Source organism: Physeter macrocephalus, chromosome 11 (genome assembly GCF_002837175.3).
Source record: "Physeter macrocephalus isolate SW-GA chromosome 11, ASM283717v5, whole genome shotgun sequence".
In the NCBI taxonomy this organism is placed as follows: domain Eukaryota; kingdom Metazoa; phylum Chordata; class Mammalia; order Artiodactyla; family Physeteridae; genus Physeter; species Physeter macrocephalus.
Window position 1 is genome coordinate 149,213,708 of NC_041224.1, and position 12,986 is coordinate 149,226,693.

The 12,986-nt window shown below is 51.6% G+C and overlaps 1 protein-coding gene across 1 annotated transcript; it reads left to right on the plus strand.

Moving 5' to 3' along the window:
* Nucleotides 1-8,810: 8,810 nt before the first annotated feature.
* ZFP36L1 (ZFP36 ring finger protein like 1) lies at nt 8,811-12,538 on the plus strand. Its single transcript, XM_024118311.3, has 2 exons — nt 8,811-9,026; nt 11,445-12,538. The coding sequence occupies exons 1-2, from the start codon at nt 8,970-8,972 to the stop codon at nt 12,402-12,404; spliced, it is 1,017 nt and encodes a 338-aa protein (XP_023974079.1). The 5' UTR covers nt 8,811-8,969; the 3' UTR covers nt 12,405-12,538.
* The last annotated feature ends 448 nt before the right edge of the window (nt 12,539-12,986 follow it).

Genomic DNA, 12,986 nt, shown 5'->3' on the forward strand with positions numbered 1-12,986 from the left:
ACTGTGCCGGTCGAGTTGAGAGCAGCAGGAGCCTGCTCCTGTAGCAGACATGCTGGGGGGGGAAGAGAGATGTCGAAAAGTAAAATGACTACAAAAAACTGGCAACTAATATTGTACTTAATAGTGAAAGATCGAATGCTTTCCCTTAAGATTGGGGTCAAGGTGAGCGTGTCCAATCTCACCACACCTATTTAACATCATAGGGGAAGTCCTAGAGAGGGCAATAGGGCAAGAAAAGAAATATAATGCATATGATTGGAAAGGAAGAAGTCAAACTATTCCTATTCACAGACAACATGATTTTCTATATTAAAAAAATAAAAAAAAAACACAAAACTCAAGGAATCTACCAAAAAACCTTCTTAAAACTAAAGTGACTTTTGTAAGATCACAGGATGCAAGGTCAATACACAAAAATCAACTGTATTCCTATAAACTAGTAATGAGAAATTGAAAACTGAAATAAAAAATTAGAATATAGTTGGCCCGTGAGCAATACTGGTTTGAACTGCGCAGGTCCACTTATTTTTTTCAGTAGTAAATACTATGGTACTACGTGATCCGAGGTTGGTTGACTCTGCAGATGCAGAACCATGGATATGAGGAACTGCTCATATTCCAGAGGGCCAACTATAAGTTATACATGGATTTTTGACCGTGAGGAAGGTTGGTGCCCCTAACCCCGGCATTGTTCAAGGCCCAACTCTAGTTCCAAAAAAAAAAAGGGAAATATTAGGTATAAATCTAACAAAATGTATATAAGATCTGTGTGCTAAAAACTACAAAGCACTGATGAAAGAAATCAGAGAAGACCTAAATAAATAGACATATCATGTTCACGGATTAAAAGACACAATAGTAAAGAAGTAAATATGTACTTCTTCCTGATCTGATCTATGGACTTAATGCAATTCCAATAAAAACCCCAGTAGGACTTTTTTGTGGTTATAGACAAGCTGAATCTGAAATTTATATGAAAAGGCAAAAGAACTAGAATAGCTAAAACAATTTTGAAAATTAAGAATAAAGTTGGAGGAATTATGCCACCTGATTTTAAGACTTACTGTAAAATTATGATAAGACAGTGTGGTATTGGCGAAGGAATGGACACACAGATCAACAGAAGAGAATAAAGAGACTCATAAAAATATGGCCAACTGAATTTTGGATAGGTACAAAAGCAATTCAATAGAAAAATGGTACTCTTTTCAATAATCAGTGTTGGGATTAGACTTCCATAGGTAAAAAAAATTTAACTTCAACCTAAACCATGTTATATAAAAACTAACTCCAAATGGATCTAACATAAAACTATAGAAAATCTTAATGACCTAAGGTTAGGCAAGGAGTCCTTAGATGTGTCACCAAAAGCATGATGCATAAAAGATAAAACTGATAAGTTAGACCTCATCAAAATTTAAAAACTTTTGCTCTGTGAAAGATACTTTGTTCAGAGAACTAGAAGATAAGGTACAGACTGGAGAAAATATTTGCAAACCACTTATTCAACAAGAGCCTGTATCCAGAATATATAAAGAACTCTCAAAACTCAACAGTAAGAAAACAAACAACCCAATTAAAAAGTGGGCAAAAGACTTGAACAGACATTTAACCAAAGAGGACATACAGGTGGCAAATAAGCACATGAAAAGTTGTTCAATATCATTACCTGTTAGACAAAAGCAAATGAAAACCACAATGAGATACCACTACACACCTGTTAGAGTGGATAAAAGAAAAAATATTGACAATTATAAGTGCTGCTAAGGATTCAGAGCAACTGGAGACTCTCATATATAGTTGTGGGAGATGCAAAATGGTATATCCACTCTCAAATAAGGTTTGGCAGTTTTAAAAAAAATAAAGCTTAACATACACTTAGCATATGACCGAGCAATCCCACTCCTACTTATTTAATAAGAACTTATGTTCACACAAAAATCTATACACATGTTTACTGCAGCTCTGTTCACAATGGCCAAAACCAGGAACTAATCCAGTGACCTTTAACAGGTGAATAAACAAATGGTGGTATACCCATACAGTGAAATACTTTTCCTCAATTAAAAGGAATGAACTATTGATACATGCAACAGCATGGATAAATCTCAAAGGCATTATGCTCTGTGAAATCATATAGACTGTATGAGTCCAGTTATACGGCATTCTGGAAAAGACAAAATGACAGTATAGGGAACAGATCAGTGGTTTGCCAGAGTAAAGGTTGGGGAGGATCTGACCACAAAGGGAGAGCGTAAGTGAGTTTTTTTTTTTGGCAGGGGGGTGGTGATGAAAGTGTTCTGTTTCCTGATTGAAGTGGTGGTTACATAAATCTATTCACACGTTTAAATTCATAGAACACCAAATAAAGGTCAATTTTACTGTATGTTAAATAGTTAAAAAAAAACCTCACAAATTGAAATAACTACTTTGAAGGAAATGAACATTCCATGAAGACAGAAGAGAGAAGACAGATACCTTGCCTTGATGGGGGGAGGGGCGCCAAGAATGGTTGAGGAAGTGATGCTTGAGCTGGGTACTAAAGAATGATTTAGAATTTACTTGGGCCAAAGGAAGGTCAATCAGATAGAAGAAATGGCATGTGTCAAGGCCCTGGGGCAGGAGGAAGGATGGTTCATTTTCATCTGAAACTGACTAGAGCACAGGGAGTACCTTGGAGGGGTGGGAGAGATGGTGGTGGGAGGGGAAGGGGTATGAAAGTCAAGACTGGAGCAGTAAAAGAGTCTGATTACGCTAGACTAAGGGTTTGGTTTTTATTCTAAAAGGGATGGGTAGCAAAGGGTTTTAGGCAATTCTAACACAAGATCAGATCCAGGTTTTGAAAAAAAATTACTTGGGCTGCTGAAAAGAGGGGGTTTGGGGGGCACACAGGAATCTTGGAAAGAACAACTCAAATAGGGTTTCTCAGGCTTGGTACTATTGACATTTTGGGCCAGATAATTTTTTGTAGTGGTGAGGGGGTGTGGGGGCTTGGCCTCTGCATTGCAGGAGGTTTAGCAGCATCCGCGGTCTCTACCTTCTAGATGCCAATAGCACTGACCTTTTCTCCTCCAGTTGTGACAGCCAAAAATGTCTCTAGACGTTGCCAAATGTTCACTGGGGTGCAAATCACCCCCAGTGGAGGACCACTGCTCTAAAACAACCAAATCCAGTGCTTCTGGCTTCATAGTAGAGTCATCTAGGGAGCTTAGAAAATACAAATGCTGGGCCTCACCTCAGACCAACTGGAGCAGAATGTTTGGAGGTGGGGTGGGGCCTGGCACCTAGCATCTGCATAATTTTGAAAGCTCCCCAGATAATTCTGCTCAGAGTGATGTTTGGGCAACACCAGCCTAGTCCACCCTTTCCATCTATATCTCAGAATACTGAAGCCCAGACTAGAGAAATGACCCACTGAACTGGAGGCAGAGTAGCTCCAGAATCCTATTCCTAACTCCTAGACCAGTACTCATTCCAGTGCCTCTGAACAGCTGCACAGAACATGCCCTGGGCAAACTGTGAAAGCCCAGCCTCCTTGAGTTACCAGCTCTGGCCCTCTGAACATCCCAGTGTTAAGGCTGCCATCCCCCCTTCCTGCAGAGCCCAAGCCCTCCCTTCCTGCCACCCCTGGAACTTCTGCCAGTTCCTTCTACTCCTGCTGCTAGATTCACGGTGACCAAAGTGTCCGATGGGCTCAACAGCAAGGGTTCAGTGCAAATTGAAAAAATTTACTGACCACCTACGCAGTTCTACTCATGAGTTCCAGGTAATATAGAAGCCCCGGCCCTGAGGAGTTCAAAGTCCAGTGGGGAGTAAACAGGTAATTTCCATAAAATGCTGCAGGCTGCAAGCACCACTGGGAGAGAGGCATTTTGCTTGCTGGGGAGCTGCCTGAAGCCCCAGCAAAAGGAAGCCCCAGGGAGGGGTGTGCGGCAACCACCAGCAACAGCTAGCAGCTTGGAGTGGCTGGGGGCAAATGGCTCTCTGAGGTAAGCACTGTCCGGAAAGGGCTTCACCTTCCTGACCATCCCAGAGGTGAAGTGACTTGCTCGAGGTTGTGCAACTGGTGACCAGCCGGCAGAGTTGGGCTTCCCATCAAAGTCTAGGTGGCTCAAAGCTCATGCGCTATCCTATGTCTCTAGGCAGGCCCAGGCAAGGAAGGAAGGGTGGGGTGGGGTGCAGCTGTGGGCTAGCCTGGGAACTTAATGGAATAGTGGAACATCTCTGTCAGGAAAGTGTTAAAACAATTGACCTAAGAAGGAGGGTTTAGGTATCTCACTGCCAGGCAATGAGAGCTCCCAGGGCCGTGCTAGCCCTGGGGCTGGACTCTCAGTCCTAGAAGGAGGTGGTGGGCTCCCGGAGCTGTACCCCAGAAGTTCCTGACACTGTGCAGAGCTGCATTTACAGTAGACCGCAACTGCCCTCTCTTGAAGTCTGTGCCTGGTTTGGAGGATACTGGCAGCTGAGCCATGCCCACTAAGCACTATGCTAGGGCCTTGAGGATATTGAGAGAAAGAAGAGTCTGGCTTTTACTGGATATCAACAGGCCCCAGTGATCTCGTTTTCAGAAATACTTGTGACAACAATCAGGTGTTTTTCAGTTGGGCAGCAGATCCCCATCACCTCATCCTGACTCACCTTGCTCTTCCCCAGGCTCTGGGCCAGTGCCCTCTCCCCCTTGCCAGGCCTCAGGGCCTGCCTTGTCCAGAGCTGGGTCTGGGGGTCACAGAGTGATCGGATCAAAGCTGTCAGTTGACCATTTCATGGACCTCTATACTGCAGAATTCTTTTGCAAAGTGAATACTCCCAGAATTTGTTTCATAGTTTAATAAGGCCCCAAGAATGGTTTAGTTTACATACAACGGCTGGGCATATACAAGGGTTCAGCTAGACATGAGACTAGGCACTTTACTGGCCAATTTTAGGCAGAATTATTATCCGTATTTTAGAGGCTTTGGTCAGTGTCTTGAAAAGTCACACAGCTAGAAAATGGCAGAGCCAAGATTTGGATCCAAAACGGCCCAACTTCAAAGTCCTGGACCACTGATTCTCAGACCTCGGTGACTGAGTCACAAGCAGGAAATTTACAGGGAATGCCGATTCCTGGCCCCACCCCAGAGCATCTGATTCACTGGGCCTGGGTCCAGGCTGAGGAATCTGCATTCCACAAGCACTACACCTGAATCGGAACCAGGTAACTCTCCAGCAGCACTTGGCCCTTCCTCCCTCTTTCTAATCCAGGAACCCTGCCGCTGTCCCAGGGTCTCGTGTAGCAGAGGGTGGGGGGACCGGTGAGAGGGAGGGTGGGGGTAAGGGTGGGGTCCGATCCGAAGAATTTGGGTTCTTTTGCAAATGACCTGAAGGCGGGGAGGAAGCGCAACATCGCAGGGCTCCGCAATGGCGGGGCCAGGAAGGGTCTCTGGGAAAGGAGTGCCTGGAGGGCGTTGGTGACAAGGCCTGGCCCTCCAGAGGCTAGTGGCCCAGCGCCCCACACCCTCACCTGCCACGAGGTGCGCCCAAACTGGCCGGTGAATACATCCATTGCGCTTCCCTAATTCCGAGGGCTTTCACTTTCCCCTTTCACAAAACCTAACACCCCCAAGCCAAAAATACCTGGTTAGACCCTCCTCGCAAGGGGACCGTCTCCGTGCGAGCGGGGAGAGCCCGGAAGTCGGGCCTGGGACGACGAACCTGGCTGGCTCATCGCCTCCCGCTCGGAAGAGGCCGTGCAGGTGAAGGGGCGGACTTTCCGGGCCCGGCGCGGGCGAGGAACCCTAGGGCTGAGCGCAAGAGGCGGGGCAGGGCCGTGCACGCCTCCCGTCGGGCTTCCGGCCCGGGTCGTGGCTCGTAGCCTTTCCCGCCACTACCGGGCACCTGCCGAGCACGTCCGGACGGGAGCAGGCCGGCTCTGGCCCTCCTCGGCCCGGCGGGACGCTGCTCCCCGGTCCGCCGCGGCGCGGATGCCGGGTCAGCGAAGGGTTAAGGAGGCCGGCTCCCTCACCCTTGGAAAGTCCCTGAAATGACGTTGCAACCCGACAATTAAAAGAAGAGTTTAATTATAGAGACAGGCTCTGGGAGCTGGAACAAACCCGGTCGGTCGGTGGGGCCGGTAAACAACTCCGGAGCGAGCGGGCCAGGCTGGACGCCGCCCGCGGAGCCCGCGCCCCTGGGAGCGGGGGAGGGGAGCGCCCTCCGGGAGTTGGGAAACGGAGAAAATTCGAGGAATCGGCGTTCTCTTTGCGGGGGTAGGCGGGGGGAAGACTCTTTAGCCAGCCTGGGGCGCCCAGGCCGCGTCAAGGTGCTCCTGGCCGCCCGCAACCGCTGGGGGAAAGCTGCGCCGCCCGGAGAGGGGGACATCGGGTGTGGGTCGGGACGCGCCCTGGACCCCGCCCGCTCCGGACCCCTTCCCCCTCGCTTTCCACCCCCGCTTCTCCGCCCCTCTCTCGTCCCCCCAGCAGAGCTTCGCGAACCCTCCAGAGTTAAAGACCAACGGGCCTTTTTTTTTTTTTTTTTTTTTTGCTGGGGGAGTGGGGGAATCAAAAAACCGAAATAGCTTCACATCGGGACGCAGACAAACCTTGTGGTTTTAACGCGCACCCGACTCTGTCCTGAAATCTGGAACTCATTACCTCATCACTAAGAAACTGCACAAAACCGCTCCCCCAACCCCTCCTTCTCGAAGCGGGGAAGGGAGTGAGCAAACAGCCCTTTAAGAAAGAAACCTACATTTGAATGATTTAAATTAAGGTGGATGGAAGTTATTTCTCTTTCTGGCGCTTGCCAGATTTCAAGAAGAGCTGAAAAATGGGAGCAGGGAGAGGGAAGCAACAGGCAGCTGGACAGCAAAAGAAGAAAAGCAAGGGGCAGCAGCCGGGTTAAAAATGGGGGCCCATCAATTTAAGCCAGAGGGGACAAATACAAGCAGACCGGACTGGGGAATCACATAGGTTTGTGGCTGCAGCCAAAGCTGTGTGTTTCGCGAAGGTGAAAAACAACAGGTTCCTAAAACGGTTGTGATTTGGAAGGTTTCCGGGTTTGCCCGGCCAAATTTATTGACCAATAAATAAGAAATGCAGTAAAAATATGTGTGTGGGGGGGTGGGTGGGTGGGGGTGGTGAGAGTGCGACTCCAGCGCTCTGCTCGGCCCGCCCCGACCTCTTCAAAGAAACGTGCTCATAATGGGGTGACCTAATTACATCGCAATGGAACCCGCTCTTAGCCACTCAGTGTACAGGGTTTCATAACAGACCCGGCGGCCTCGAGTGCTGGGAAGAAACGTGCGAGGGCCGAGGAGGCGGCCGGGCACGCGGGGAAACAGGAAAGAAACGCAGCGCCGCGGTTTCCACCTCGGTCTTGACTCCAGCACTCCGGCGGAGACCGAGGGGGCTGTGGGGGACACGTTAAGTTTTTTATTTGGGTGGGTGGCGGGGCATCCGAACCTAACAGTAAATAAATATAATCTTTCCAGTTTTCAAAAGAGTGATAATTCAGGGCCTTTCGGTTTCGAGAATCCCACACCCCCCTCCCCCCATCCCGCCAAAACAGCGCAGTGTGACAAGCCATATGTTCCGTTCCCGTGCGGGCGGGGGAGAAGCAACAGTTGAAAGTGTTGCTTCCCCCCATCTCTTTACCTACATTCTTAGCAAAGTAACTTTTTTTCATTGTTCTGGCATCTAGGGGGTGTGCGTGTGCGTGTGTTGGTGGGGGAAGTTTCGGCGTGGCCCATGGTTCGGAGCGCGCGGGGAAAGTCGTGCGTTGCTGGGTGTTTTTTTCGGGGGGGGGGTGGGGATTAGAGGCGTTCATGAGGATTTAGGTTTTCTTTATAAAAATATTTAAAGATTGATGCGTGAAATAAATACCACAAGGAGGCCTGTTAAAACAACCCGGCAACTATACTCCAGTAAAAATTATACAAACACCCAAACAATCCGCCCGGACGGTGGTCTGTTTCGCGACGCTCTCCCACCCCTGCTCCTGCCCACACTCGGAGAGTGTCCGCGGCAAAGCGAGCGCGAGTGGAGACGCGTGCGGCGCGCTGAACCGCTTGGTGCTCGCCCGCGCCAGCCTGGGTCCTCCTTGGAGGGGGGAAAGTCTCCCTAATCCTCCTCCACCAACCCCCACCTCCGCCCCTGAAAAAAACAAAACCCTTGTCTTGAACGCTTTGTACGCCCCTTATTTCCAATCTCCTCTCCCCTTGGGGTTTGCCGAGGGGAGCCGAGTGCGGAAAAGAACTCGGGAAAAGAGTTAAGTTGTGCGGCAACTTGGAGAAGTTTCAAAGGAGATCAGCTCAAGATGGGAACTGAAGCCCCGGCGCTAAGGACGGGCTTCTGCTCCCGCTTGTAAAAAGAGAAAGTCGAGCCCGCCTTTCTGCCCGACAAAAAAACAACAACACAACAACCAGAACCCCGAAGAGGGTGGAATGAGTGATGTCACAGAGCCGCGCTCGCAGGCTGACAAAAGGGGGGGGCGCCCCCTCCCCCTCTGCGGGGCGCGCGGCCCCAGAGAAGGGCTCCTGCAGCGCGGGGTAGCCAAGCGAGCGGACTCGAAACTTTTCCTCTTTAAGAAAAAAAAAGTTGTGCGCTGCTCGCAGTGGGTTTTTTTTTTTAATTCGCCTTCTTTCCTCGTCTCCCCTCCCCCTTCTTCCTTTCGAAAGTTTCTTTTTTTTTTTTTTTTTTTTTTTCCCAGAGTTTGACCGCAGGGCTGATTCAACTTCAGTGTCAATCAACTTTTTTTCCTCCTCTTCCTCATTTAAATAAGTTTAAAGCTCCTCCTCCCCCTCCGGCCCACCAAATCTGAAACTTATATAAATTGGGCTTCGCGCGCCGCAGCCCGGGAGAGTCAGAAAGGCGAGGGGCGCCTGGAGCAGGCGTGTGGGACTCCAGACCGGAGAGCCGGAGGCTGCGCCTTCCCCGCACCGGGACCTTCACGGCACACCAGATCCTCGTCCCTGCCCCGTGCGAGCGCCCAGGATGACCACCACCCTCGTGTCTGCCACCATCTTCGACTTGAGCGAAGTTTTATGCAAGGTAAAGTGGGGCGGAGCGTTTGCTTTTCAAAGTCTTTTTCTTTTGTCTTCAAAAAGAACCCCCGAAACTTTAGGTCTGGGAACGCAGGGGGGAGAGGAGGAGAGGCGAGATGGTTGTTTTTTCCGCCCCATTTTCCCCCCTCAGTTTGAAGGAATTTGACTCTCTGCTCCCCACCCTTTGAGTTTCAACAGTTCCTGGCGGGGATTACATGGGAATCTGGAGACCAGAGTTTTGGGGGGCGAAGTTTGCGTGGGGCTGCCTGGGGGACGCGGGGCATTGACCAGGCAGGATTGGGGCAATTGTTCGGTGATTCTTTCGTCCATAATGTGCTGCTCTTGAGCCGGGTTTCGCGAGTCTGCTCGGTTTCCCTGTGCGCGCTCTGGGTGTCGCCGCTGCCGGGAGGGGTTCGAGTCTCTCCAGCCCCATTGCCGGACTGTGGGGTCGAGAGGTGGGGGTCCCTTGGGGAAGTGAGTCTCGGGATGACGTTTTGCTGATAGATTTCCCCTTCTGTTCTGGAGAGGCTGGGAATCTGCGAGAAAAGGCCAAGAGTTGTGGTTCAAAGGATGTTGCCAAACGAGTTTGCAATGGGGACTTCAGTTTGTCCCAGCTCAGCCAGGCTTCCTCTGTTATAGCCGATCGTGCTGCAAACTTTGGGGTGAGAGTGGGACTCGGGTTCACCCGCTTACCTGTTTTCCAAGGGACCGCGACTCCTCGATATGGAGGGGATGGGGGGACACGACTACAAAATGCCGGTCTGAGCTCAAGGGTCTCGGCGAGGAAGGATTTAATGAGGCCCTCAAGCCGTGTAGCTTGCCAGCCGGTGTGGAAAAAAGCAAGTTTTAAATCCGGAATATTCCAGGAGTGCCGTTTAAGCGTACATATCAGAAGCCTGTGGATGTTCAAGTTTTTTCGCCCCCTCTCCCTAATTTGAAAGAGAGAAGCTGCTAGGCTACTTTTAATTGCTAAAGTGTTTTGTCTTCTTTTAAACACGTCGGGTCATGTTGCTCTCTTTTCCCAGCTTGCTTCTCCAGTCCGTGCAGCTGCCAGGGCCCCAGGGCTGCAGGGTTGGGGTGCAGGGATACCCTGGAGCTGAAGAGCAACATCAAAAAAGTTTGAATTTCAGCTTCCTTCCCTACCTGCGCATTCCCAAACTTCAGTTGCCCTGGCGGCTGCCTGAACTCTCCCGGCACTTCTTCCTTCTCTTCCTGGCTCTCCCGCTCTTTGATCTATTTCTCTTTCTCTAGCTCCCTCCCCCCGCAGGACTTTTTAAATGAACCTCATTGTTGGGAACGGGCTCTCAACTTGGTTCCTGTAATCCGCTCTGTGGGGTGGTTGCTGTTACAGATTCCAGATCCCCCGCAGCTGATCCTAAGGGACCAACTTTAGAAATCGCACAATGACACCCACATGGGCTGGGAGCCAACTCCCAGGTCCCCTGCTCACACCCTTTCCAAATCTTGGGTACAGTTTGGGCAGGTGAATAGGGTCCCGTTGGAACAGAGACCTGCTTTTGGTGTCTCTGCTCCCCTCCCCCAAATCCATTATTGACTGGGAGGAGGCTGGGGGGATTTGGTGCTTTCCTTTTCCTTCCCACCTGCAGCTTTGCGTTAAAGATTAAACACTGGTGCTCTTATCCAAGCGTGCTCTTGCAGCCAGGAGACTAACTGCAAAGGCATCTTCCCAGTGGAGGGGGTGGGGTGGGCAGTGACTGGTGGGAGAGATCATTGTAGAAGGCACCTCTTCTGGGAGCACGGGGCAATGAGTTTTGTATTCGGGAGTCCCACCCCTCTCCCTGCCAACCCACCCCCCTGCCAATCCGGGATTTCTCTTCCTGCCCCTCCCTCTGCCCTCCCATCAGCAAGGTAAAGCAAAGGCTGTCTGGAAATCTGTTGCCAAAGGAATGGAATGCTTCTGAAGGAGGAAGTTGAGAGTCTCAGGCCAGGTTTGGGGGGAGGGCGGCGGTTAATTAGGCAGGGACTGATTAAAAGGAGACCTAGCTCCTGGTCTCCTGAGGGTGGGAAATGAGAGTTTGTGAGTTTGTGTGAGATATTTTCAACGCAGGGATCTATTTGGGAGGTGAAGAAGTTGAATTTCATGGATGAAAGTGGTAGCTTTGGGGACAGGATATGAGGGCGCATTCCAGGGATCGGCGTGGAGTAGGTGCATGTGTAAAACAGTTTTTCACACAGGCCAGGAATTTTGTGGCTTCTTATGCCTGGGGCCGGAGTAAACCCTCTTGGCTGGTTGAATGGGAGAAAGAGGGTGAGGGGTTTGCCAGGGCAGAGGTGGGGATGGTGGGTTCCTTTGAGACGGAGCATTTCTGATGGTGGAGGGGGCTGCCCTTAGTGGGTACCCTTCTGGGCCTGGTGGATGGCCTTTGTCACTAACCGCCGTCTCTCTTGTCTCTCTCTCCTCCAGGGTAACAAGATGCTCAACTACAGTCCTCCCGGTGCCGGGGGCTGCCTGCTGGACAGGAAGGCGGTGGGCACCCCTGCCGGTGGGGGCTTCCCCCGGAGGCACTCGGTCACACTGCCCAGCTCCAAGTTCCACCAGAACCAGCTCCTCAGCAGCCTCAAGGGCGAGCCAGCTCCAGCTCTGAGCTCTCGGGACAGCCGCTTCCGAGACCGCTCCTTCTCAGAAGGGGGCGAGCGGCTGCTGCCCACCCAGAAGCAGCCGGGGAGCGGCCAGGTCAACTCCAGCCGCTACAAGACGGAGCTGTGCCGTCCCTTTGAGGAGAACGGCGCCTGTAAGTACGGCGACAAGTGCCAGTTCGCGCACGGCATCCACGAGCTCCGAAGCCTGACCCGCCACCCCAAGTACAAGACGGAGCTGTGCCGTACCTTCCACACCATCGGCTTCTGCCCGTATGGGCCCCGCTGCCACTTCATCCACAACGCTGAGGAGCGCCGTGCCCTGGCCGGGGCCCGGGACCTCTCTGCTGACCGTCCCCGCCTCCAGCACAGCTTTAGCTTTGCTGGGTTTCCCAGTGCCGCTGCCACCGCCGCTGCCACGGGGCTGCTGGACAGCCCCACGTCCATCACCCCACCCCCCATCCTGAGCGCCGATGACCTCCTGGGCTCGCCCACCCTGCCCGATGGCACCAATAACCCCTTCGCCTTCTCCAGTCAGGAGCTGGCGAGCCTCTTTGCCCCTAGCATGGGGCTGCCCGGGGGTGGCTCCCCAACCACCTTCCTCTTTCGGCCCATGTCTGAGTCCCCTCACATGTTTGACTCTCCCCCCAGCCCTCAGGATTCTCTCTCGGACCAGGAGGGCTACCTGAGCAGCTCCAGCAGCAGCCACAGTGGCTCAGACTCCCCCACTTTGGACAACTCAAGACGCCTGCCCATTTTCAGCAGACTTTCCATCTCAGATGACTAAAACCAGGGTAGGGAGGGCCGCCCCCCGCCTATTCACCCCCCACCCCGCACCCACATCCCCTACCCTTCCCTCCCTACCCATCCGATTCCTGACAAACCCCTACATTAACAAGGTTAAGCTCAACCCCTTTCCCCCAGGACAATAGCTTCTTCTGGCTAGAACCCCCCCACCTCAATTTTATAGCCCACTTACCATGCATAACAGACAAGTCCCATATTTGTCAGTAGATGCGTTTTTTTTTTCCAGCTTAAGCCTTAAGTGCCAAATCACAAAAGAAAAAGCAGTAACAGTTTACAGAAGCAACTTAGTGCCTTGTGATCTAACTTTGTCACTGTGACTACATTACCTCTTCAGCGCCAGAGGGCACCCGTGGGCCTCCCCAGCCTCTGCCCAGGGGGAGGGGGAGGGGGAGGGGGGGAAGGGGGCGGGGGCGGGGGGACTTAGAACCAGCAGCTCCCTCCACTGGCAACACAACTGCACCTTTCCTGATTCCAGTCTCCCACACACTTCCTTCTCCCCTCTCCCCAGTAACCCCCCTGCACCCACCTTGGGAGAGTTGTTGCCAGACTTGGGTTTTTGGGG

Excerpts from the sequence above, each read along its gene's own strand:
- ZFP36L1 (XM_024118311.3), top strand. The coding sequence starts at position 8,970 with ATGACCACCACCCTCGTGTCTGCCACCATCTTCGACTTGAGCGAAGTT. Across the intron at positions 9,027-11,444 it reads TGAGCGAAGTTTTATGCAAG|GGTAACAAGATGCTCAACTA; the intron begins GTAAAGTGGGGC and ends TCTCTCCTCCAG.